Consider the following 27966-nt stretch of genomic DNA (forward strand, 5'->3'; position numbering starts at 1 on the left):
TCTTGGCTTCTATGGGCTCACTAAGAAAGGATTTTTCGAAATGACCATCAGAGCATTAGTATTTCGTATATTATTATTATTAACACGCTCTGATGCTAAGGAGTTCTACTCCACCTCCCCACCTGAAAAGAAATCTGTTCCAAATGCAAAGCACAAGCAGAGGAGAGAAGTTTCTGTTTCCATTTTAGTTTCACAGCAGCAAATCACTTTAGTGCAGAACAGTTGAGCTAAGCCACGCCCAGGCTCCTTGCTGTATCTTTGCTCGCACAGCGAATACTCTTTCAGTTGCCAAACAGCCCTCAACTCTCTCATACACTGACAGGGCGCTAGTCAGATGAATACTGATGGATGCTGGTAGGCAGAGGCACGATTTTATCCCCCCCCACTATTTTCTTTCCCCAAAACTAAGCCCGGCCACATCATTTTGTAGCAAAGCACAGGTATCGAGCTAGTCCAAAATATCAGTAATAGTAACAATATTTTCATCTAAATAATAATAATATTCTTCCCCTTTCTAACCACAAATTTTGTTGTAAAACAAATCCCATGTTAAGAAAACTTTATTGCCACTTTAAACGTACGCTAATCGGCCTACAGTACATTAAAAATGAAATTTCATTGCATCCAGCTCTCAAAGAATCCCCACCTCCAGTATACACTACATAAACACAACAAAATAAATAAATACAAAATTGGAGGTCTTCCAGCCTAACCCCCTGCTCAGGCAGGAGATCCTATATACCAGTGATGGTTAACCTTTTTGTCGTCGCATGCCAAAAGTGGGTCCACGGGTCTGCACCCATAATGCAATGTGCGTGCGACCTCCCTGTGCATGCACGCACCCCCCACGAGTGCACCACGCACCTCTGTGCATGCGCACGAGACCCCCCGCGTCCCCCTGCACATGCACACTCGTCTCCCACCGCACGTGCTTGGCAGATACCTGACAATCAACTGGCTGGTGGGGCGCATGCACAGTGTCAGCCTTCAAGATCTTCTGCTATTGCTTTGCATCTTTAGGGTGCCATAAGTAACGGGGGGAGGAGGGAGTAAAGTCTGGGAAGCGAGCTGCGGGTGTTACATTCTAGTGTGGTAAAAATGAGGAGGGGGGGAGTATAAATTCTTGCTTAGGTTTCTATTTTCTCGCTTAGCTTTCTTTTTTCTGCGCAGCTGCAAACCTTTATCAAAATATGCCAAGGTCAACGGACAGAGGCCTCATCCCCACCTGAAGATGTCCACGTGATCATATTCACAACTTTTAATTGGAAGAATCCTTCGAACTATTGGGGGTGGGAACATTTCCAGCACTTTGTACGTGTGGTTTGCGCGCCTGATTTTCTCAGATTCAGAATTCTACGGTTGCTACCACTTCATTTTCAGTAAAAGATATTTTTTCTCTAATCTAAGGAGTCTATAAGTATTTCTTTCTTGAATTTTGACTGGAGCACCACCTGACACACAGTGGATCAGTTCTGGGCGACGGTTTGCATGCCGGCAGAAATGGCTCTGCGTGCCACTTCTGGCACGTGTGCCATAGGTTTGCCATCACAGCTATATACCATTTCAGGGCAAATCATTGTCTAATCTCTTCTTAAAAACTTCCAATGATAGAGCACGCACAACTTCTGGTGGCCAGCTGTTTCACTGACTAATTGTTCTCACTGTCAAGAAATTTCTCCTTAGTTCTAGGTTGCTTCTCTCCTTGCTAGTTTCCACACATTTTTGTCTTGTCTTCTGGTGCTTTGGAAAATAACTTGACCTCCCCTCTTCTTTGTGGCAGCCCCTCAAATATTGGAAGACGTCTCTCATGTCACCCCTAGTCCTTCTTTTAATTAAGTTAGCTAAAGGTAAAGGTTCCCCTCACACATCCATGCTACTTGTGTCCGGCTCTAGGGGGCGGTGCTCATCTCCATTACAAAGCCAAAGAAGAGCCAGTGCTGTCCGAAGACGTCTCCATGGTCATGTGGCCGGCAGGACTAAAACGCTGAAGGTGCACGGAACGCGGTTCCCTTCCCACCAAAGATGGTTCCTATTTTTCTACTTGCGTTTTTGTTACGTGCTTTCGAACTGCTAGGTTGGAAGAAGCCGGGACAAGTCACAGGAGCTCACTCCGTTACGCGGCGCTAGGGATTCAAACCGCCAAACCGCCGACCTTTCTGATCGACAAGCTCAGCGTCTTAGCCGCTGAGCCATGGCATGCCTTATTCATTAAATTAGATAGGCCCAATTCCTGTACCCATCTCCAAATAAAGCAGCATTATTCAGCAGGAGATATGAAAAACATGCCAAAAAGCAGAAAGGATTGTCTGTCTTTTATCTAACCGGACGCCTTCCATTAACGGACATGATTCAACAACATCTGGGATTCTGCCATGATGCAAAACCTCATGTCAAGTGTGCTTCCTGGAATCCACTCCCTCCGCCCCCTCAGTTTCTAAAAAACGGAGAAAGGGATATTAATAAACCTTGCTGACTAATTTCTGCCTAGGTGCACCTCTGATCAATATTCAACTTTTACCTTTTATATGTCAGTGAGAGATGAAAAGGGGTGAGGGGGAATATATTCTGCTTCCATAGCTCACGGTAAGGAACACACACAGAGATTTTATTTCTCTGTTTTCAAGCGAGTGCGTTATGAGGGAAGAATTTAAATAGCCTCATTTTGTTCCTAGGTTTGTTATTTTGTCCCGATAAAGCTGCTATTAACCCTTGCGTGATGGTTGCGTGCCTGTTTTTATTACTTCAATATGTTTCTGTAGATGCGAAATGATTTGGGAAACTTTAAAAAACAGCTTCTCGGGTGTTGTTGTGGTGCGCCGGCAGCGGGGGCAGACGGCTGAGGTCTCGGAGAGCGAGGACTTGGACGTGGGGCCTACGTGTGATGCAGGGATGGGGCCAGGGCCATCAGGGAGTGGAGTGCGGCCTTCGGAGTTTGTGGAGGCCGGCAGCAGTGAGGAAGAGGACCCCGAGGAGCCCATGCCCAGTGTGTGTGTGTGCGTGCAGGGCTGCTCGAAGGAAAGAGCAGCTGCAGCAGCACGGGCGACTCGGGAGTAAGGCTGCAAAGTAATGGCCCCTCCCTTAAGAGATAAAAGCCAGCTGAGAAACTGCAGTTCTTTGCAGGAAGCAAAGAAGTTTTTGCACTCAAGCCTTGTGGACATTAGGATTATCTTAGTTTGTGTTTGGAGACTCTTTGATTTATTGTTTAGGAACTTTATCTGTTGTTCTTAGCAGCCTTGCAAAAACTTGACAGAGTGTTAACCAAACACAGTCAAAATAGATTTTCAATAGTTTGCATAGTATTGTTAAAATATTCACAGATGCTTAAGTAAATGGCTAAGCATGTAAATGTTTACAAGCTTATTCAGTAGCACAGACTATGTGCCTGTTTCTGGTAAATTCTCACTTAAGCAGTAATACTTGGAACTGCTACGTGAATAGCACCTGAAGAGAAAAATCTTTATTTTAATAAAATTTGATATTTTAAAACCTCTTCTTGGATATTTTTTTTTCATCCCTCTGCAAAAATTCTTAATTTCTTTGCAAGGAGCCTCTGCATATTTCTGTTTTTGCATCAATTCCCTCTGATTACCGGAATAATTTAATCCTCCTTTAAAAATAAAAAAAAGCCCTTCTAAAATTTTTTTTTTTAAAAATTGTATATTGTATATACTTGATTTGATGCAGTCAAGATATCTTGCCTGGATCAGTGGAGAAGATCTAAACAAAATCAGCCTGACGTGAAGAACAATCTGGGTTTCTAATTTTAAGTTTTTGGTTTGACTTTCACTTGTGCTGTTTTTAGGTTATCTTTCATATTCCGCATTTTTCAAAAATTGCAGCAAGCCATTCTTGAGGGTGGGGTGGGCGAGGCGAGCATGAAGCGAAAGATGAGATATAACTTCAATAATAGATGAATGAATCAATCAATAATTGAAACAAAGGCTGAAATTTCCTCTTCGCTGCCTGGCCCTTATGCACAATATTTAGTTACACTGCTCTGTCTGAGCTTCAGCTATCCAAGGGATAAAAAAACTGTTTAATGAAAGTGATCTGGAGGATCCCAGCTCTGCCCAGTTTTAACAGAATAACAGGGTTCGAAGGGACCTTGAAGGTCTACTAGTCCAACCCCTGCTCAGGCAGGAAACTCCAGGAGTGGGCTGCTACCGGTTCAGATGAACGGTAGTTAATTTTATGGTTTTTTTATGGCCGGTTCGGTGAACTGGCAAATAACAGATAATCAGAGTTGGAAGGGACCTTATAGGTCATCTAGTCCAACCCCCCCTCCAGGGCCTCTCTGAGGCTTGGGGAGGCCAAAAAACGGGCCTCTCTGAGGCTTGGGGAGGCCAAAAAACGGGCCTCCCTGATGCTCTGAAAGGCCTACGGAGCCTGGGGAGGCCGTATTTGCCCTATCAGAGGCTTGAGGGACGCCTCCGGAGCCCGGGGAGGACAAAAATGGCCGCTCACCATGGTGCAGGAGGCCGACAAGCCACACCCACCAAGGCCATACCCAATTTTTGAGGCCCATTTTCCCAGATTTTGTTCTATTGTACTTTATTAATTTATTTGATTCTTTTTGTTAGTTTTTATTTTTTATTTTAAATAGGGTTTTTTACATTCCGTAAGCCGCCTCAAGTCGCCATGGGCGAATAGGCAGCAATATAAATTCAATAAATAAATAAATACATAAATAATCATGTCACCTACCCTAGTCCTTCTTTTCATCAAACTAGACATTTTATTGAAAGAGCAGAAAAAAATATATATGGAAAAATAGACAGCCTTTTAAGTAGCCACAAAGGGGCAGATGTTTCTCTCTCTGGGAACAATGAGAGAATATATCGGCTGAACAAAACTCCGCACTGGTGACAGGAAGGGCATCCGGCCAGGAAAAACTCAGGTCCATTCAGTTGCCCAGACTCCACTGCTGCAAGGGATTATGGGGTCATGAAAAGAGGATGACGATAGTGGGGATGTCGCCATGTTTGTTGAGGTCACGAATGGGTCTTATAAATAGTAAGCAGAACTTGAATTGTGACCAGGAGCCCACGGGCAACCAGAGCAGTGGCTCATGGTATGCCCGTCACTGGACTAGCTGCAACTTCTAATCATGGGTTTCCAAATGTGAGTTCCGGAGGCCGTGAGTTCGATCCTGGGTAGAGTTAGATATTTCTTTCTCTGGGCACGACGAGAATATATCTGCTGAACAAAACTCTGCATTGGCAACAGGAAGAGCATCTGGCCAGGAAACAGTCAACTTCATTCAGTTGCCCAGACTCCGCCTCGCATGGGATTTTATGGGGTCGTTAAAAAGAGGATGAACTGGGCTCCCTTGGTTTTTCTTTGAAGATGTTTCGCTTCTTCATCCAAGAAGCTTCTTCAGCTCTTGTTCTTAAGGTATCTCCAAGGGGAGCTCTGTCTGCAGCACCTTCCAGCAGTCTTAGAGCACGAATGAGCAATTGAAAGCCCCCCCGCTCTAGAAATGGAAATGAGTAAAGGACAATGAAGGTCTTGTGCAAGCGTCATCTAATTCTAAGTCTAATCTAATCTAAGTGTAAGCTTATTTTAAAGAGACATGCTCAAGCTTTAGAGGAAAAAATATATATGCATCCACCCAGAACCTAAATCATAGAGGTGAGTCCTTGGATTATGACCCCAGTTGAGCCCAACATGCTGTCAAGCAAGACATTCGTTACGCAAATTTTGCCCCAGTTTACGTCCTTTTTTCTCGCAGTTGTTAAGCAAATCGCCGCAGTGGTTTAGTTGGGGGCCCCGATTGTTAAGTGAATCGGATATCCCCACTGATTTGGCTTGTCAGAAGATTGCAAAAGGGGATATGTGACTCCAGGACCATCGTAAACATGAAATGGTGGCCAAGGGTCTGAATTTTGATCCCCCGACCTTACAACTGTTGCAGTTGGAAATGTGAAACGGTTGTAAATGTGAAAAACGGTCCCAAGTCCCTTTGTTTCAACTCCTGTCAAAGCTTTGAACGGTCCCTAAACAAACTCTTGTAAATGGAGGGCTACCTGTGTAATTCTGCGATTGTCGCACCAAGGAAATAAAAGAAAATGTTATTAGAACAAGAGAAAAGGAGACAATTCCTTCTTTAAGGTGCCTAGTCACCTTATGGATAAAAGCCATCACTAGATGGGGCAATTGCTACAAACTGGAGCGTCTTGTGAACAACAAGGTGAGGCCAATTAGTAGTACACAAAATTGTCTGCTACAACCTCCTGCCCGTCAATGACTCCTTCAAGCTTCAACCTCAACAACGCAAAAGCACACAGCAGATACAAACTCAAGGTAAACCGCTCCAAACTTGATTGCAGGATGTACGACTTCAGCAACCGAGTGGTCAATGCCTGGAATGCGCTTCCCGACTGTAGTTACATCCTCAAACCCTCCCACTCTTTTAACCTTAAACTATCCACTATTGACCTCACCCCATTCCTAAGAGGTTTGTAGGGGGCATACCTGAGTCCACCGTCGTGCCTACCGTCCCTGTCCTATTGTCCCCGTATATTCTTATCTATTTCCTGTATTCTTACTCAGGTTTATACTTATGCCTATTATCTTGGGTTTGACAAATCAAATAAATTAATAAACAATACAGGTCAGCAGCAGGTGCACAACATCCTCAGTAGCTAAGAAGGAGCCGCGTAGTATGTTTTAAACTCAGCAACTTTAAGATGTGTGGACTTCAACTCCCAGAGTTCCCCAGCCAGCATATTCCCTTGCGCCATGGAACTGTTATCATGCCTTGGTAAGGCTACACTTCCATCCAGGTTTGGTCACTACAACGCAAAAAAAGATGTTGAGGCACTAGAAAGAATGCAGAGAAGAGCAACAAAGAGGATTAGGAGGGAGGAGGATAAAACATACGAAGAACGGTTGCAGGAACTGGGCCTGTGTAGTTTGATGAAAAGAAGAACGAAAGGTGGCGTGATAGCAGTCTTCCAATATTTGAGGGGCTGCCCCAAAGAAGAGGGAGTCCAGCTATTCTCCAAAGCCCCTGAGGGCAGGGTAACAAGCAACGGATGGAAACTCACCAAGGAGAGAAGCAACCTAGAGCTAAGGATAAATTTCCTGACAGTTAGAACGATTAATCAGTGGAACGACTTTGCCTCCAGAAGTTGTAAAGAGATTGGACAGCCATTTGTCTGAAGTGGTATAGGATTTCCTGCCTGAACAGGGGGTTGGACTAGAAGACCTCCATTGTCCCTTCCAACTCTGCTATTCTATTCTATTCTATTCTATTCTATTCTTATTCTCTTCTCATCTTCTCTTCTAATTCTCTTCTCTACTATTCTTCTCTTCTCTTCTCTTCTTATTTTCTCTTCTCTTCTCATCTTCTCTTCTCTTCTAATTCTCTTCTCTTCTTCTCTTCTCTCCTTATTCTCTTCTCTTCTCTTCTTATTCTCTTCTCTTCTTCTCTTCTCTTCTCTTCTCTTCTTATTCTCTTCTTCTCTCCTCTTCTTGTTCTCTTCTTCTCTCCTCTCCTCTTCTAATTCTCTTCTCTACTATTCTTCTCTTCTCTTCTCTTCTCTTCTCTTCTTATTTTCTCTTCTCTTCTCATCTTCGCTTCTCTTCTAATTCTCTTCTCTTCTTCTCTTCTCTTCTCTTCTTATTCTCTTCTCCTCTTCTCTTCTTCTCTTCTCTTCTTCTTCTCTTCTTCTCTTCTTCTCTCCTCTTCTTGTTCTCTTCTTCTCTCCTCTCCTCTTCTAATTCTCTTCTCTACTATTCTTCTCTTCTCTTCTCTTCTCTCCTTATTCTCTTCTCTTCTTCTCTTCTCCTCTTCTCTAATTCTCTTCTCTTCTTATTCTCTTCTTATTCTCTTCTCTCCTCTCCTCTTCTTATTCTCTTCTTCTCTTCTCTTCTCTTCTCTTCTCTCCTCTCCTCTTCTTATTCTCTTCTTCTCTCCTCTCCTCTTCTTATTCTCTTCTCTCCTCTCCTCTTCTTATTCTCTTCTTCTCTCTTCTTCTCTCCTCTCCTCTTCTAATTCTCTTCTTCTCTCCTCTCCTCTCTCCCCTCCCCTCTTCTTATTCTTATTCTCTTCTCCTCTCCTCTCCTCTCTCCCCTCCCCTCTTCTTATTCTTATTCTCTTCTCATTCTCTTCCCTTCCCTTCCCTCCCATTTCACTCCAAAGGAGGATGACGACTATGGGGTCCTTGGTGGTCTCTGAGCTCAGCTGTTTTCTTGCAGACCTTTCATTACCAAACTCGGAAATATAATCAGCGTTAGTAAGGGAGGATGTCGCTCTCCTTCCAAGAGTTGGCTCTTTGCATGGATTGTTTGACGATCATCGATTATTTAGGATGCCCACATGTCCAGAGACACTGGCGGATAACATCACAGCTTTTCCACCTAGAGGCTACAAAGTTAGAGAACCAACATTAATTGATTATGTGTCATCAGGTCATCTTCCCAAGGGAGCCCAGCTGGGTCTTTGCTTTGATGGAATGGCCTGATAAGTGATGAAGTGCCCTCCAATAGCTGTCAACTCCTATTAGGGACCACATCGCTAGAGCTTCTCTGGGATGATTTGTTCCCCATCTGATCCTTCAGATCTTCCAGCCGTGCCCCCATCACAACTACGGTGTGACTGAGTCTGTTCGCTTTGCTGCTGTTGGCGTCCTTTTTCCTTCCACTTTTCTCAGCCTCAGGGTCTTCTCCAGAAAACTGGATTTTTCTATCATGTTTCCAAACTAGGACAAATGGAACCTGGTTCTTTGTGACCCGGGTGACAACCCTGGCTAGATTTGGTAGATGGTCCTTCAGTTTCTTTCTTCTCTTGAAGTTTCCTCCAACCTCAAGTGGTGGGGCCAGTTGAACCCTCCAGCAGCTGAATTGGAGGAGGAGAAGGAAGAGGAGGAGAAGGAGGAGGAGAAGGAGGAGAAAGAGAAGGAACAGGAGGAGGAGAAGGAGGAGGAGGAGAAGGAGGAGGAAGAGAAGGAAGAGAGGAGGAAGGAGGAGGAGGAGAAGGAGGAGGAGGAGGAGGAGGAGGAGGAGAAGGAGGAGAAGGAGGAGGAAAGAAGGAGGAGGAGGAGAAGGAAGAGGAGGAGAAGGAGGAGGAGAAAGAGGAGAAGGAGGAGGAGAGGAAGGAGGAGGAAGAGAAGGAGGAGGAGGAGAAGGAAGAGGAGAGAAGGAGGGGAGGAGAAGGAGGAGGAGAAAGAGGAGGAGAAGGAGGAGGAGAAGGAGAAGGAGGAGGAGGAGGTGGTGGTGTGGGAGTCAGGGTCAGCATTAAAGCAACCTGAGAGCTAAGAGGGGGAAGAGGGAATGGAGCCGGCAGAGACAGAGATAGAGGCGGAGCCAGGGCTGTCCATCAGCCCTCAGATGGAGAGTCAACAGCCCCCAGGTCTGGAGGTGGCTGATGAGGAAGAGGAGGAATAGCTGGGTACAGTGCCTGATGCATGGATGCACAGAAGGCAGAGAGGAGAGGAGAGTAGTGGAAATCTATGGGCCGGTCCTTGGGACAGAAGAGCCACTGCTTCTAGCAAAACACCCCACCCTAGCTCTGGGGATAAAAGGCAGGGGGTGGAGATGAATAGATGTGGTAGAGAACTATTCATTTTCTGGACAGACGGACTTGTCAGCCTGTTGGTGAGAGAGAAATTTTTGGCCGGGGCTGCCAGTTCTCCTCATAAAGGCATCTTTTGAGTTCGCTTCTGAAAGTTCGTCGTATTTGGGGAGTTGGTTCAGAACACCAAAGTGCGAAAGCACCACTATTCCTTCTCGCTTAGCAACACTTAACTGGCTCGATTGTGGCCGTAAGTTCAGGACGACCTATACTAAATTAACAACTGCCATGAAAAGACCGACAGATGGAGGAAAAACTCACTCAACAACCGCCTTACTTTAGCAGTAAGGCTAAGTAAGGCAGTTGTTATTGACCTCCTCTGCGGTCGTAAGTCGAGGAGTTCCTGTAATAAGAAGCAGTTCTGAGCCACTCTTAGGCCACTTTGTCCAAATGCACAAGGCACTTTTGGCACGACGTATGCCGTTATTGTTTTTCAACGCAGGTTTTTCGGCCCCTATCTTTTCTCTAGATCACAATCTGGTCACGATCAACTTGCGTCAAGATCTCTCTGCAATACGCCAGCGTGTACAAAAAAAAAGCCCGTGGTTTGCCTCTACCTCATTTCCATAAATCAGTTAAGGCAGGATTGCAATGCCTTATCGAAATTTGCCTTTCTCTTTTCTTGCGAAAGAGATTTCTGTTGTTGTTTTTTTACCCCCGACTGCATTCTCAGAATTTCTTTTGAATTTTTCTAAGGGGAATTTTGGAGCCCGGGGGGCGGCTGGCAGAAGTTTCTGCAGGATACACGTCCGTAGGATTTAAAGGCGGGGAACCAGCAAATCTGCAAATTTCTAGAGAGAAAAATGTGACCATGAAAATAAAAAGGTGTTCCCATGCAGGCAGTCTTCAGAATAACAGAGTTGGAAGGGACCTTGGAGGTCTTCTAGTCTGACTCCTTGATCAGGCAGGAGAACCTATACCGTTTCAGATAAATTGTTCTCCGATTTTTGCTTAAAAACCACCAGTGATGGAACACCCGCAATTTCTGAAGGCAACTTCTGTTCCACTGGTTCATCGTCCTCACGATTACGAAATGTCTCCTTATTTCTAGGTTGGTTCTCACCTTGATTAGTTTCCATCCGTTGCTTCTTTTTGTGCCTTTGGGAGCTTTGGATAATAACGTGTTGTCTGTGCGTACCTGCTTCAAACTAGGGTTTGCCAACCCTGGCAATTTCCAGCTAGAGGTAGTCCTCGTCTTACGAGCATTCATTTAGCAGCAGCCGAAAGTTGCAACAGCGCTGGAAAAATGTGACTTAGGACGGTCTGTCGCACTTACAACCACTGCGGTGTCCCCAAGCTCACATGATCAAAATTCAGCCGATTGAGAACTGCACAGAACAGAATAACACAGCTGGAAGAGACCTTATAGGTCATCTAGTCCAACCCCCCGCCCAAGCAGCCCTACACCGTTTCTGACAGATGGGAGTCCAATCTCTTCCTGAGGGTCTCAAGTGATGGTGCTCCCACAACTTCCGAGGGCAACTTCTGTTCCATGGGTTGATTGTTCTCCTTGTCAGAAAGTTTCTCCTTATTTCCAGGTGAAATCTTTCCTTGTTCAGTTTCCATCCATTATTCCTTGTCTGGCCTTCGGGTGTTTTGGAAAATAGCTTGACCCCCTTCCTCCTCTCTGGGGCAGCCCCTCAAATATTGGAAGACTGTTCTCATGTCTCCGCTGATCCTTCTCTTCACTAGACTAGCCAAGCCCAGTTCCTGCAACCGTTCATCGTATGTTTTAGTCTCCAGTCCCCTCATCCTCCTGGTTGCTCTTCTCTGTACTTTTTCTAGAGTCTCAACATCTTTTTTATAATGTGGTGACCAAAACTGGATGCAGTACTCTAGGTGTGGTTTTACTAAGGCTTTATAGAGTGGTATTAATACCAATTCACTCTACGGAAGGGCTGTTTTTCCTCAGTTTGGACAGTCAATTTTTTTTTTCCTTGAATAGGAAAAAATCCCTATTCGAGAGAAAACATCCCCGGATGGACTTTTAGCTCTGTTTGCAATTTTTTTTTATTGGTCAATTGCTTACAAGATAATAGGTATAAGTCAAAACATAGCTATGAATACATATAAGAAAAATAAAAAATAATAATAAAAGAAACAATAGGACAGGGACGGTAGGCACGTTGGTGCGCTTATGCACGCCCCTACTGGGAGGGGGGTTGGGGTGGGTTGGAGAATTGGGGACAGGACTTAATGGGTAGGAAAACATCTGTATGGCTTTGACAGAAATCTGCTAGACTTCAGCTTTGGCCCAAAATGCAGTCTGGACCAGGATAAAAGGAACACAGCTGTGGAATGCTTTCACTTGGTTCATAAACACAAGCCTTCCTATTTGAATATTGTTTTTTTTTTCCTGCTCCTTGCTGGATGTTTATAGTCAGGCTGGATGCAAAGACATCACACTCCATCTTCTGAAAAATGTCAAACGACACCACACACAGTCCTCGATTCATTTAGGGACCATTCAAAGTTACGACGGCACTGAAAAAAAGTGGCTTAGGACTGTTTTTTTTTTCTCATGCTTACGACCTTTGGATGCATCCCCGTGGTCACGTGATCCAAATTCAGACACTTGGCAATGGGTTCGTATTTATGACGGCTGTGTTGTGACTCGGACAGTGAGGAGGTTGGGGAGGAACATGGGCCAGACCTGGAGTCTGGGGAAGGCTCTGATGAGGGCTTTGCGTCGGAGGCAGAGATGGGGCCAGGGCCGTCCGACAGTTATCGGCTGCCTTCGGAGTCAGAGATCAGTGGGGAAGAAGAATAGCTGGAGCCTGTTCCTAGTGTGTGCATGCACAGAGCTGCCAGGAGAAGGGAACAGTTAAGGAACAAGGGTTGACTCAGAAGTAAAGTCACGGGTGGATGGTGAATGGCCCCTCCCAGAGGGAATAAATAGGAGTGAAAGGGGAGTGGTGTTTGTAGGAGACAATTAGTTCGTTCAATTAGTGTGAAGATTTGTTCCTGACTTCTTGCCAAGTAATTGCTGCTCCCGCGTGGCATTTGGAGGATATTGGCCTAGCAACTCTCCAAGCCTGATAAAGGTCTGTAGTTGTAAAATCTCTTGAAAGACTGTTGGCTGGGACTTTGCTGAAGAGGAATTCACTTTAACCCAAATAAAAGGGATTTCATTGGGATGTGGAGTCAGCTTTGTGATCTTGGAAAGCCTACTTCAGAACAGGCTACAGCTGAGAGAGCACCAAGGAATCCACAGCTTTTAATCTGCATTTTGACAGGAAGAACTAGCAAAAACAGGGCATGCTTTGGTATGTCTCAAGTGCACTCCTTCTCACGAAACTCTTGATGCTTCAAAAGCGAAAGTCAAACACCACAGGATTCTTAAAATAACTTTCTGACCGAGGCTCAGGAAACTTAGGGTCAAAGCTATGAAACAGGACAACCTGATTTTACCACATTTATTTGTGTGCGTGTGTGTGTGTGGTAGTGATTAAGGAAACCCAGAGACTGTAAAGCAGCCACTGCAGTTGTGAAGTGAACACTGTGGACATTTACAACCAATTTTACAACTGTCACAAATTAGGACCACAATGGGCAGGCTCCGATATGGCCAAAAGTCAAGGACCAGCTATAAATTGGTGAATTTTCCAGGTGCAACTCCCCACGGATAATGGGGATAGGTTACATACCACTGAAAAGAGAGAATGAAAAAGGCCCAAACAACTTTTTCTCCAGCAAATCAACACACTGCTAATTTGCTGGAGATAATAATAATAATAAAAAAGCAAAGTTAACACTCGACAAACAATCGAGAATGGAACAATAATCCAATCAAAGACCTATCGATGCAAAAAAAACCCAAAACCCAACAACCACCAGCACACAAGGTAACAGTAAACGATAGCCCAATCAAGGAAGATCTAAGATCACTCGAACCAAGACTGACAGGGCAATCCACTTGTATAAAAACAGAAAGCAAAACCCTACTTCCTTCTAGCACTGATGACGTTACTTACTTGGGTAAAGAAACGTCTGCAAGAAAATAACCCGGCTTGGGGAGAACCAAGGACCCCAACCGTTCAACCCTGAGCTACAAAAACAAATTTATGAATCAGAGTTACGGCTGTTGAGTGAGGTGCCACTTATACTCTACCTGTGCGTTTGGTTTTTCTTGCCTAAATGTAGAACCTTATATATTTTTTTTCACCATTAGAATAGAACAACCGAGTTGGAAAGGGACCTTGAAGGTCTTCTAGTCCAACCCCCTGCCTAGGCAGGAAACCCTAACACTTCAGACAAATGGTTATCCGTCAACATCTTTTTAAAAAACTTCCAGTGTTGGGAGCATTCACAACTTCTGGAGGCAAAGTTATTCCATTAATTGTTCTAATTGTCCGGAAATTTTTTTTCCTTAGTTCTAGCTTGCTTCTCTTTCCTTGGTTAGTTTCCACCCGTTGCTTCTTGTCCTGCCTTCAGGAGCTTTGGAGAACAGCTTGACTCCCTCTTCTTTGGGGCAGCCCCTGAGAAACGTGAAAACTGCTATCCTGGCTCCCCCTGGTCTTTCTCTTCACTAGTTTAGCCAAGCCCAGTTCCTGCAACCATTCTTCCTATGTTTTAGCCTCCAGTCCCCCTAATCATGATGGCTTGAGGAAGTTGGGAGTTGAAGTCAACCTGGTGATAGGGAGGAATTTTCGGACAGTGAATCAGTGGAACTTGAATTTCAATTTTTCCCCCCGCTTCCTTGTCCTTCCCGTCTTTTCCCATCCTTGGCCTGCTCAGCCCAACCCTCCACCCTCCAGCCCTCGCTCCCAGGGCCCTGTGACAATTTATTCTACGAAAGTATGAAGCCGTGAGGAGGCCGCGGCAGGAGAGAGGAAACCGGAGTGTGCGCTGAACACAATAGAAAGGAAGTCATTGGGCTTTGCTGCCGCAGTGTGTAACGCTTTCCGGGCTGCAGAGTCAGGAGGCCTTCAACAAACCGTTGTGCAGAAAAGCAAAGGCCACAGATGAAGGCTTTGGTGAAGGCCTGCCTTTGCAAGCTGACTTTCAGAAGTATATACAGAATAACAGCGTTGGAAGGGAGGCCGTCTAGTCCAGGGGTCGCCAACCTTTTGGACCTCAGGGACCACCAAACTCATCATTTAAAATCCTGCAGACCAGAGACCCTGGGAAAATTCCACCCCCCCCAAAAAAAAGTCTGCAGGAAAATTCCCGACCTTGTTTTCCTACCGATCGATCATCCTTTATTTGGGATTGCAGGATACTGTCTCCAGCTCTGTTCTCACAGGGAGAGAGAGAGACTTTTGGCTTCATGCAAGGAAAGCAGAAGAAGCAGCAGAAGTCTTTCTTTCTCTCCCACAAACTCTGCCGGAAATGAGTCTTTGTCGGCGCAGCCTCTTGGAGCAGGAGGCCTTGCAGGGTCCCAAAGACTCATTGCTGGCGGAGTTTGGGGGAGAGAAAGAAAGACTTTAGCTGCTTTCCTTGCCTGCAGCCAAAAGCAGAAGAAGAAAGAAGCGGAAAGAAGCAGCCCGGTGGCCAGGCGAGACGCGTGGGGCGCGTGAGGCAAGTCCCCTCCTTCCCCCTCCCCCCTCCCTCACTACCTTGTATTGCTCACAATGCAAGCGACACAAGCCTTGTGTTCCCACGGGCCATGTGGGCAGCACAGCCTTGTGTTTCCGCGCAGCCTGGATTAATTGCTTTGGGGGTGACATTTCTCTGCGGAACATGAATTTTTTTTCATGGACTACCAGTGGTCCCCGGCCCACTGGTTGGCGACCACTGTTCTAGTCCTGCTCCTGCTCAAAGCAGGAAACCCTATACTACCATTCTGCACAAATAGCTATCCAGTTTCTTCTGAAAAACATCCAGTGTTGCAGTGCCCACAACTTCTGCAGGGAAGCTGTTCCACTGATCAATGGCTCACTGTCCGAAAATTCCTCCCTATCACCAGGTTGACTTCAACTCCCAGACTGCCCCAGCTATTGTGTTTTAACACTGGTGGACCCTACAATCATAAGGACTGGAAGGGACCTTGGAGGTCATCTATTCCAAACCCCCCCCTGTTCAAGCAGGAAATCCTACCATTCTGTACAAATGTCTTAATCTCTTCTTGAAAGCTTCCAGTGAGGGAGCACCCACAACTTCTGCAGGGAAACTGTTCCACTGATTGATTGTTCTCACTGTCGGTAAATTTCTCCTTAGTTCTTGGTCGCTTCTATCCTTGATTAATATCCATGCATTGATTCTTGTCCTGCCTTCAGGTGCTTTGGAGAATAGCTTGATTGCCTCTTCTTTCTGGCAACCCTTTGATAGATGAGATAGATAGTAGACAGACAGACAGACAGACAGATGATAGGTAGGTAGGTAAGTAGATAGACACAGATGATTGATTGATACTGTAGATAGATATAGATGATAGATATAGATGATAGACGATACACAGATAGATGATTGATTCATTGATAGATACTGTAGATAGACAGATATAGATGATAGAGATTAGATAGAAGATAGACATTTGATTGATAGATAGATACTGTAGATAGATATAGATGTTAGATAGAGATCAGATAGACAGATATATGATTGATTGATACTGTAGATATATATATAGAAGATAGATAATTAGATAGATAGATAGATAGATAGATAGATAGATAGATAGATAGATAGACAGACAGACAGACATAGATAGATAGATAGATAGATAGATAGATAGACAGAGATTAGATAGATAGTAGACAGACAGACATTTGATTGATAGATAGATAGTGTAGATAGATAGATAGATAGATAGAGATGATAGATAGAGATTAGAGATAGATATAGATATTAGATAGATAGATGGTAGACAGACAGACAGATGATTGATTGATTGATTGATAGATACTGTAGATAGACAGATATAGATCACAGATAGATAGAGATTAGATAGATAAGAGGAGAAAAAGAAGAGATAGGGATAGATAGATAGATAGATAGATAGATAGATAGATAGATAGATAGATAGATAGATATAGATAGATAGAATTTAATATCCAATGATGGAAGTCACTATGGCATTGCCAAATATTTCCAACTGTATGCTTTGACTCAAAGGTCATTTCTTGTCCAGCATGCCAAAGGAAACACTTGTTGTACTCTGGGAAATATTTATTTTAAGCGTCTGGCAATGGGTAGGGCTGGATCCCACGACACATTCAAGAAAGATAACGTTGTGGCGTTGTGAAGCATAGTTTAGCAAAACAGACCAGGAATTTCAGCTCGATGCTTGCCTGCTAGGAATGGGAAAATATGGAAGTGGGATTTCTTAAGAAATGCTGTGGGTTTTACTATCAGTATCAAATATGCGTCTTCCAGTTGGATTTGGGGGTTTTGCAATTCGAGGTTAACAATCCATGCAACGTTGTTATTACAGAGAGTCCTCGACTTAACGATGATTCTTAACGATGACTATTCAAAATTACACTGGCGCTGGGAAAAAAAATGGACCTAGGGCCATTTTGCACATTTACAACCATTGCAGCATCCCCGTGGTCATGTGATCAAAATTCGGACGATTAGCAGCTGACTCATAATTATGACGGTTGCTTTGTCCGGCAGTCACATGCTCCCCTTTTGTGACCTAATGATAAACAAAGTCAACAGGGAAGCCAGATCCACTTAACAATCAGGTTATTAACTTTATCAATTGCAGTGATTCTGTGGCAAGAAAGGTGTGATCACCCAGAGGGGCTTAGGCAACACAGTCAGATAATCATTAGGGATCCCTTTATTAGCTCCAACTTTGCCCCGCAATGTCCTGGAGAAAAACTCTCCCAGGAACAGCCTTTGGCTGCAGAGAATCAAGTCCAAAACACGGTCAACCAAAACTGTAACTATAAGTCCAATCAAGGCAAAATGAGGTAACTAGTTTGGCAGAGCAAGAGCAAGAATTCCAGACGTGAAGGAATGGCAAAACGGTTGGAAAGACACCAGGAACACAGATAAGCAAAGTCAACACAAGATAAACCCACGTTTGCTCCCAGCAGCTGCTGCACGCAAGCCTGCATTCCTTTTAAAAATTTCTTCCCAGGTGTGGCTAATGAAGGGAATCAGGGCCCTCTCCTCCCTCGTAAGCCATGCAACCCATGTTGCTCCCTTCTCTGTTCGTCCCTGCGTGCTCTAGGATGAAGAGGGGGTGGGCCTGGGTCTTCCTCTGAACTCTCTCTCCCTTGTTCTGCCCAGCTCTGCCCAATTGGACGTTGACCTTCCCCAGCCTCCTCCACAGCCAACGGAGCCAGACTCCCACTCGCTGTCAGCTGTTCATCTTCCTGATTCGGACTCTGACAGGGGCATGACAAAAAGGTTGTCAAATGGGGCAAGACTCATTTAACAACTTGCCTTCCTTAGCAACAAAAATGTTGGGCTCATTGCGGTTATAAAGCAAGCTGTTCCACTGATTAATTGTTCTCAACATCAAGAAATTTCTCCTTAATTCCAGGTTGCTTCTCTCCTTGATTAGTTTCCATCCATTGTTTCTTATCCTGCCCTCAGGTGCTTTGGAGAATAGCTTGACTCCCTCTTCTTTGGGGCAGCCCCTCAAATGTTGAAAGACTGCTATCATGTCACCCTTAGTCCTTCTTTTCGTTAGGCTAGACATACCCAATTCCTGCAACTGTCGCAGCTGCTTGTTTATACTTAATTGTTTTGTGGGAGTTTTTTATTGTTTTAACGTCTTTCCAATTGCCTAAAATGTTTTATAATTTTAGAACCGCTAAGCCATCCAGAGTTGCTTGGTTGAGTTGGGCGGCTGCAGGATTTGAATAAATAAATAATCTTGGCCATTTCCTGAGGCAGTACTTGCTGGAATTTGGAGGCGAAATAACTTAAATTTCAACAATGTGTGGGGCAGAAGGTGGACAAGAAGTTAAAAAAACAACAACACACAAACATAGAGTAAGAACAATGGATCACATATTTCCAAGAGCCATAAGAATCAAAATAGAACTGGAAGGGACCTTGGAGGTCATCTAGTCCAACCCCCTGCTCAAGTAGGAGATCCTATATCATTTTAAATATAAGTGACTGTCCAGTCTTTTCTCAAAAACTTCCAGTGATGGAGCACTCACAATTTCTAAAGGCAAAGCAGTTCCACTGGTTAATTGTCCTCAATGTTGGGAAATTTCTCCTTAATTCTACGTTGCTTTTCTCCTCGATTAGTTTCCATCCATTGTTTCTTGTCCTGCCTTCTCTGGTGCTTTGGAGAATAGCTTGACCCCTTCCTCTTTGTGGCAGCTCCTCAAATATTGGAATATTGCTATCGTGTCCCCCTTAAGTCCTTCTTTTGTCTGGACTAGCCGAACCCAAATCCTGCAACCGTTCTTCACATGTTTTGGTCTCCAGGCCTTTGATCATTTTAGTTGCTCTTCTCTGCACTTGTTCCAAAAGTCACAACTTCTTTTTTGTAATATGGTGATGACCAAAACTGGATGCAGTATTCCAGGCGTGGCCTTAATAAAGGCTTTAGGAAGCGGTGCTCACGTTTCACGTGGTTTTGACGCTATGCCTCTGTGAACACAACTTAGGATTGTCTTAGACATCTCACCCCATTTCCTGCCTCTGCCCCCGCCCCCCCCACCGCCAACAAAATTAAAAAGTCTGAACTGTGCGATTAAACGTCAGTCGCAACATTATTTGTTAGATCCTGCGGTTTGGGATGTTTTGAGTGAGTTTGCAAATGTAAGAATTGGACTCTGTTTGCACGCCAAAGGATTTATAGTCTCCCACCTTTCAAACCCCCCAGGGTGCCAACATCTGGATTAAACATTTCATTCCGGGGATATTGGATAGTTCTTGGGGAAATCTGCTACCGCCCACAGCACAAAGGAAGCGGCTTGTCTCTCCTGCACGCCACCATCCAAACACCCTCAGACACAACACATTCTCAACTCAGAAGAAACACCTCCGATTTTTTAATTACGATGTACAGAATTAACTAGGATGTACGACAAAGTTAGAAGGGACCTTGGAGGTCTTCTAGACCAGTGGTTGCCAACCAGTGAGCCAGGGACCACTAGTGGTCTGTGAGAAAATGTTGGTGGTCTGCAGAGAAATGTCATCCCCCCCACAAAGCAATTGATCCAGGCTACGCGGGAACACAAGGCTGCACCGCCCACGTGGTCTGCGGGAACACAAGGCTTGCGTCGCTTGCATTGCAAACAACACGAGGTAGTGAGAGGAAAGGGAGGGGGGGAAAGGGCGGAGAAGGGGGGGAACTTGCCCCACTCGCCCCACACACCTGGCCTGGCCACCGGGCTGCTTCTTTCCGCTTCTTTCTTCTTCTGCTTTTGGCTGCAGGCAAGGAAAGCAGCAAAAGTCTTTCTTTCTCTCCCGCAAACTCCACCAGAAATGAGTCTTTGGGACCCCGCAAGACATCCTGCTCCAACAGGCTGCGCCATTTTGGCAGAGTTTGTGGGAGAGAAAGAAAGACTTCTGCTGCTTCTGCTGCTTTCCTTGCATGAAGCCAAAAGTCTCTCTCTCTCTCTCTCTCCCCTTGAGAACGGAACTGGAGACGGTATCCTGCGGTCCGAAATAAAGAATGATCGATCTGTAGGAAAACGGGGTGGGGAATTTTCCTGCAGACTTTTTTGGGGGGGGTTTCCAAGGGTCTCTGATACATGGGATTTAAAATTATGAGTTTGGTGGTCCCTGAGGTCCAAAAGGTGGGCGACCCCTGTTCTAGTCCAACCCCCTGCCCAAGCAGGAGACCCTATACCTGTGATGGCGAACCTATGACACGCATGCCGGTAGTGGTACTCAGAGCCATCTCTCCGGGCACGCTAGCTGTTGCCCATGGCTCTTCTGGTTTCCAGCGTGTGCATGTGCACCAGCCAGCTGGTCTTCATGCACATAGGAGCGCCGGAAACCAGAACAGCAGCTCCGCAGCATGCATACACGCGCCAGAAAGCTGAGCTTCCAGTTCGCGGCACGCCAGCTGGTCTTCGTACGCGCATGCGCACCAGAAACCAGAAACTCAGCTTCCCTCTACCTGCATGCGTGGCAGGGTGCTGCTCTTCCGGTTTCCGGCGCTCCCATTTCGGCACTTGGTGCCGAAAAGGTTCGCCAACACTGGTATATAGGGCAGTGTTGGCCAACCTTTTTGGCACCGAGTGCTGAAAGGGGAGCGTTCGTGCGTGCATGGGGGGGGGGAGCACCAGAAACCGGAAGAACAGCGGCCCTGCATACATGCATGCACCGGAAACCGGCGCATGCATGCCAGGGAACTCCTCTCCTGGTTTCTGGCATTCCCGCCTGGGTGAAGACCAGCTGGCTGGCACACGTGTGCATCGGAACCCGGAAGGGCAACGGATGATGGCTGGCGTGCGCGGAGAGATGGCTCTGTGTGCCACTTCTGACACACACGCCATGGGTTCCCCAGACAAGTGGCCGTCCAGTTTCTTCTTAAAAGCCTCCAGCGATGAAGCACCCACAACGTCTAAAGGCAAGCTCTTCCATTGATTAATCATGCAGTATCCGAAAATTCCTCCCTATTCCTCCAGGTTGGATCTCCTTCTGCGTTCAACTCCCAGAGTTCCTCCCAGCATGCTTTTAGAGGAGTGGATCCTAGAATCATAGGGTGGGAAGGGGCCTCAGAGGTCATGTAGTCCAACCCTCTGCTCAAGCAAGAAACCCTGTACCATTCTAGACAAATGGTCGCCCAATCTCTTCTTGAAAACCTCCCGCGATGGGAGCGCGCACAACTTCTGGTGGCAAGCCATTCCACTGGTTAATTGTTCTCAAAGTCAGGAAGTTTCTTCTTAGTTCTAAGTTGCTTCTCTCTTTAACGGTCTTCTACCTATTACTTCTTGTCCTGCCTTCAGCTGCCAAAAAAAACCAACGCAGTCCCAGGCTGCATTAAGAGAGGGATAGAATCAAGATCAACGGATGTGTTAATACCCCTTAATAATGCCTTGATAAGGCCACACACTTGGAATACTGCATCCAGTTTTGGTCACCACGGTGTAAGAAAGATGTTGAGACTCTAGAAAGAGTGCAGAGAAGAGCAACCAAGAGGATTAGGAGACTGGAAGCTAAAACATATGAAGAACAGTCGCAGGAATTGGATAGGTCTAGTTTAATGAAAAGTAGGACTAGGGGTGACATCATAGCATTTTCCCAATCTCTCAGGGGTTACCACAAAGAAGAGGGAGTCAAGCTAACCTCCAAAACACCTGAAGGCAGGACAAGAAGCAATCGGTGGGGACTAACTAGGGAGAGAAGCAACCTAGAACTTAGGAGAAATTTCCTGATAGGGAGAACAATTAACCAGTGGAACAACTTGCCTCCTGAAGTTGTGAATGCTCCAACATTGGAGGTTTTTAAGAAGAGATTGGACAGGCATTTGTCTGAGATGGTATTAAGGTCTCCTGCCTGACCAAGGGGTCGGACTAGATGCAGGAGTTGCCAACCTTTGGGACCTCAGGGATCACCAAAGTCATAATTTTAAATCTCACGGACCACTAATATGAATTTTGGTCATATCAGAGCAGCTGCTTCTCCACCTGGGTGCACCGGCCTGCCATGGACTGGAGGAGGAGCTGCTCCGGGATGACCAAAGGGCCAGTCCTGTGACTTCTGCAGCTCTGGAATATGGGACTGACTTTCCCAGCAACGTCAGCAAGCCACCCCGGAGCGGATTTCCCTCCCTCGCCGTTAGTCTCACCTTTCAGTTCCAGCTCGTGTGGCTCTACTCAAGGTAAGGTTTGCGCTTGGCCGAAGGATGGGGGCTAGTGGGTGGGTGGGCCATAGGCAGGGGTGGGATTCTACCAGTTCGCACCCATTTGCTAGAACCGGTTGTTAACATTCTAAGCAGTTCGGAGAACCGGTTGTTAGAAGAAATTACAGGGCTAATCCTGTAAGGAAGGCAGGAAGGAAACATTCTGGTGTTGCTTACAGAAACTGCCTCTCCGTTAACCCTTCTTACATTCTTGGCAGGACGAGACTTCCTGTCTCAGGAACGTCTCTGGAGTTTTTTTCTCCCTCCTTTGCTGGTACTTTGCTCGTGTGGAGTGACCATTCAAAGTTACAATGGCACTGAAAAAAGTGACTTATGACCCTTTTTCACACTTACGACTGTTGCAGCATCCCCATAGTCATGAGAGGCCAGGCGAGGAGATGCGTGCCTCGATATGAGTGATGTTGTGTTGGCCACGTCTAGCCAATAACATGACCACCAAGCCATGTTCACCCAGTCATATGACCACCAAGCCACACCCACCACCTAAGCTATGCCCACAGAACCGGTTGTTAAAAATTTTGAATCCCAGCCCTGGCCATATGGGTGGCGTAGCCTTGTGTTCCTGCGCAGCCTGGATTAATTGCTTTGGGGGCTGCTTTGTGGGGGACATTTCTCTGTGGACCACCAACATTTTCTCACGGACCACCAGTGGTCCCCAGCCCACTGGTTGCCGACCATTGGACTAGAATGTCAGAGTATATTCATGAAATGGAATAGAACTTGGTAACAAGGTCAGCCAATGAATAGGCATAGCAATTAAGTCAGCCAGTGAGGACTGTTTGGAAACTGAAAGTAGAGGTAGCCTAGGCGTGGCTCTATAATAAGCTCTGCTGCTCTGAAGCTACATGAAGCTCTGAGTCTGTCTATTGAAAATGAAACTCCTTCTCTCCTCTGCTGTGTATAATGCTTGCCTGCTGAACTAAAGTGAAACTGATGTGTTTCTGAGCTGCTGAGGTTGCTGCTGAAGCTCTGAATTTGTAACATGTTTACTTCTGTCTGAGTTTGCTCCACGTTGGAGAAATCTACAACTGGTTTGTAAAATCTACTTATTATGTTTATAAAGATGTTAAACGAAGCATCAGCCATCTGGGTTTATTTTTCTGGAGCTGAATTAACGTTGCAAAAACTCGAATACAGGAGATCTCCGAGGTCCCTTCCAACTCTTCTCGTCGGCTGTCACCTTGACGTCCAACCTTCCTACTTCCTAGTTTGTCGCCTCCCTCCTCTGCCCAAAATATTTTGGCACCCCTGATGTAGACTCACCCAGGTGATCTTCCGACTGGTTAAACCCGCAGATTTGACAAATGTTCCGCACCCATTTGTTCATTTCCTCTTCCGTTTCTGCCACCAGGTAGAAGGTCCTCTCGCTGGTCTTGATGTCAAAGACGAAACTGTCCTGCAGCTCCTTCTTGTTGAAGGTCAAACCGGCGTCCACCTGTTCACAGAAGTTGAGGTTGATCACACGCAGGGGCTTCTTAGAGTGATTGTTTTTGTAGTACTCCAGGACATCGGGGTCGCCACTCATCCGGCCACTGCGAAGGATAAACCACCGTTTCTTCCAGGCCTGGAAGACACAGGAAAAAAAAAAAAGAGAAATTTTAATTTTTGGAAAGAGAAGGAGCCAGTGTGGGATTCTACCAGTTCGCACCCATTCGCTAGAACCGTTGTTAACATTCTAAGCAGTTCGCAGAACCGGTTGTTAGAAGAAATTACTGGGCTAATCCTGTAAGGAAGGCAGGAAGGAAACATTCTGGTGTTGCTTACAGAAACTGCCTCTCTGTTAACCCTTTTTACATTCTTGGCAGGACGAGACTTCCTGTCTCAGGAACTTCCCTGGAGATTTTTGTTACCTCCTTTGCTGGTACTTTGCTTGTGTGGAGTGACCATTCAAAGTTACAATGGCACTGAAAAAAGTGACTTATGACTGTTTTTCACACTTGCGACTGTTGTAGCATCCCCACAGTCATGAGAGGCCAGGGAAGGAGATGCGAGCCTCGATGTGAGTGATATTGAGTTGGCCACGCCCAGCCAATAACATGACCACCAAGCCACGTCCACCAGTCACATGACCACCAAGCCACGCCCACCACTTAAGCTACGCCCACAGAACTGGTTGTTAAAAAATTTCAATCCCACCCCTGGAAGCAGCTACCTGGGTTTGATTCCAATTGAGCTGGGATTAGAAGAATTCTTCGAGTTGTGACTGTAATTCAGCACCACGGTTATAGATACTCTTTGATTTATGGCCATTCGTTTAGTGACTGTTTTAAGTTATAACATTTTTTTCACACTTATTGGCAACTCTAAAACTGCCGGAATCCTGACACTTATGACCCTAGTGTCAGGATTCCGGCGACTGCCCTAATTAAATCATGAACCTCGAGACAAGCTTCAAAAGAATCCAGAAGATTCTTTTACCAATAGCTCCATCTTACTCAGGAATGCATCATTACCAGCAGGACCCTAAGTTGAATGAGAAATGGAAAAGTGGATTAAGTGTGACATCAGATGTGTCCTAAAATAATATTTATTCATAGAATTGACTTAGAAAAAGGTTTGGAATTTACCAAATAATCACAGACATAGAAAAGGAAGCTCCAATGATCGAAGTTAAAGTGTGTTGATAATATTAAGAATAATATTCACATTGTTATTTCATGAAAATGCAGCAATAGATTTTTAGTTGCATTTTTGAAACTACTAATACCAACTAGATCCGTGATGCGAATGGCACGCTGCAAGGCTTTTCAAGCAGAATAGGCCCGTTTTGTCACTTCCTGTAATACCGGAAGTGACGAAACGGGCCTATAATTTGGCCTGAAAAGCCTTGCAGAGGCCTTTTCCAAGCTTCTAGGAGGCCGAAAAAGGCCTCAAACCAGCCGAAAAATCAGCCGTGAGACGCAGTGCAGGTAAGGGGGTGGCCACGTGATCAAAATTCAGATGCTTGACAACTGACTCATAGTTATGACGGTCGTAGAGTCCCTAGGTTGTATGATCTCCTTAACCTTCTGACAAGCAAAGTCAAGGGGGAAAGTCAGATTTACTTAACACTGTGTTACTAATTTAACAACTGCAGTGATTCACTTAAGAACTATGGCATCGAAAAGTCATAAACGGGGGCAAACCTCACTTAACAAATGTCTCCCTTAGCAACCGAAATTTTGGGGCTGAATTGGGGTTCTAAGTTGAGGACTGCCTGTAATGTACTTCTCCAATGGCTAATTCTGAAATTCAACGTATCAACCAGGCCGGTTTCATCAAGAACTGCGGCACCACCGACGCCATCTTCGGTGTGCGGATGCTGATGGAGGCTCACAGAGAGAAGAAAATCCCGCTCCACACCGCCTTCCTGGACTTGGAAAAGGCCTTCGACCGAGTCCCGCACGATCTCATCTGGTACGCACTGCGAGATCACGGCGTGCCTGAGCTGCTCGTACAATGGGTCCAACTCCTATACAGATGTCACAAAAGCCGTGTAAAAGCGGCAGCTGGGACATCAGAGGAGTTTAATATCACCGTCGGCGTACACCAGGGCTCTGCTCTCTCACCACTGCTGTTCATTCTGGTGATGGACACCATTACACACGATCTGTACACGCCCGCCCCATGGACGCTGCTCTACGCCGATGATGTGTTCCTGGCCAACCTGTGCAAGGCTGAACTCGAGCACCTAGTCCAACAGTGGCACGACCGCCTCGAGCAGTTCGGGCTCCGGCTGAATCTAAAGAAGTCCGAATACCTAACCACTGACAATGAATTGACAGGCTCCATCCACGTGAACGGGCAGGAGCTACCGTGCGCCTCCACCTTCAAGTACCTGGGAACTACTCTTGGGGAAGAAGGCCTACTACAAACTGAGGTGGCAGCCAGGATCAACGCAGCGTGGGGCAAATGGAAGTCCGTCATGGGCGTCCTCTGTGACAAGAAGATGCCGGTGCGCCTGAAGGTGAAAATCTATAACTCTGTTGTGCGCCCCGTGGCCATATACGGCGCAGAGTGCTGGCCGACGACCAAAGAAGTCGAAAGCAGACTCCAGATAATGGAGATGCGAATGCTCCGATGGTCGGTAGGCCTCACCCTACTCGATCGCATCAGGAACGAAGAAGTGCGTAGACGGTTCAACGTCGTGCCCATCCCCACGGTCATGAGGCAGTCCCGGCTACGATGGTTCGGCCACGTGAGCCGCGCCAAGGAAGAATCCATCATCAAATCTGCAATGAAGGTGACTGTTGGAGGAGCGAGACCGCGTGGTAGACCTAAGCAACGCTGGATGGACACAATCAAGGCCGATCTAGTGATCGCGAAGGCAGACCTGACATACGTGGTAGACAGAGTGGTGTGGAAGCAGTACTTAAGGACATTAGCGGACCTCGCCAGAGCGCGAGACAAACGCTGAAGAAAAAGAAGAAGAAGAAGAAGAAGAAGAAGAAGAAGAAGAAGAAGAAGAAGAAGAAGAAGAAGAAGAAGAAGAAGAAGAAGAAGAAGAAGAAGAAGAAGAAGAAGAAGAAGAAGAAGAAGAAGAAGAAGAAGAAGGAGGTATCATTAGGGCAAGGGGGTCTTCGAACTTGGCAAGTTTAAGACTTGTGGACTTCAACTCCCAGAATTCCCGAGCTAACCTGACTGGAGGAGGAATTCTGGGAGTTGAAGTCCACAAAAGTCTTAAAGTTGTCAAGTTTGAAGACCCCCCCTGCCTTAGGGTGTCATTGCAACTCCAAGGAACACAGGTGACTGATCAACCCAGCTTTGATTCATTTGTACTCCAAGAGAGGGAAGGATGATCACACCACCTCATCATCAGCAATTTTGGGGACAAATAAATCACAGCAGGAGAGAATCATCCACAGGGCGTGTTTTGAAGGCTGTTTGGCTGGAATGCGTCAAGAGATGCATGATAATTCATTTGTATGTCCTAATAAAGCAAGGATTGTCAAAACACACTGTGGGTTTATACAGGAGCTGTGCACGCATGGGAATAATTCAGAAGAGCTGCTTTGGACTTGCTGCTAATTAATACAGCCCCATCTCTCTCTCTCTCTCTCTCTCTCTCTCTCTTTTTCAGACTTCCACACGACTTTCCACAAAGAGCCAACTCACTGAAAACATCTCTTCAAGCAGCCCCGTTTGTTTTCAGACCTCCACATCAGCTTAAAAGCATAGATGAGGCTGCTTTCATGAGGGAGCTCATGAAAGCAACTCTTCAATCATCCCCATCTTTTTTCAGACTTGCCCCTGAGTCGATTTGGACTTGTGGCTAATTAATACAGCCTCATCTTTTCTTTTCTTTTTCCAGATTTTCACATGAATTTAAAGACAGAGGTATAGCTACTTTAATGAGTCAGCTCATGAAAACTACTCTTCCAACAGCCCCGTCTTTTTTTTTTTTTTCAGACATCCACATCAGCTCAAATAAAGAGATGGGGCTGCTTTAACAAGTCAGCTCATGAAAACAATTCTTCTAGCAGCCCCACCTCTTTTTTTCAGACTTCCACATCAGCTGAAACAAAGTGATGGAGCTGTTTTCATGAGTCAGCTCTCCGAGCAGCCCCATCCTTTTTCAGACTTGCATGGAAAGCTAAAAAGAAAAAAGAAGAGACAGTTGCTTTCAGAAGCAGCTGGAGGTGCTACGCTCATATAAAATCTGTAGCACTTCTTC

At 45.8% G+C, this 27966-nt stretch overlaps 1 protein-coding gene across 2 annotated transcripts in view; it reads right to left on the reverse strand.

Annotated features, from left to right (window-relative positions):
* GAB2 (GRB2 associated binding protein 2) overlaps positions 1–27966 on the reverse strand; it is a 136700-nt gene that overhangs the window by 15850 nt on the left and 92884 nt on the right. For both annotated transcript variants that reach the window (XM_026706875.2, XM_026706874.2), the window contains exon 2: positions 23577–23877. In XM_026706875.2, coding sequence (XP_026562660.2) covers positions 23577–23877 — 301 coding nt within the window. The remainder of the gene's footprint in view (positions 1–23576; positions 23878–27966) is intronic.

The sequence above is a fragment of the Pseudonaja textilis genome, chromosome 7 (genome assembly GCF_049901715.1).
Source record: "Pseudonaja textilis isolate UNSWEBS1 chromosome 7, rPseTex1.2, whole genome shotgun sequence".
In the NCBI taxonomy this organism is placed as follows: Eukaryota; Metazoa; Chordata; class Lepidosauria; order Squamata; family Elapidae; genus Pseudonaja; species Pseudonaja textilis.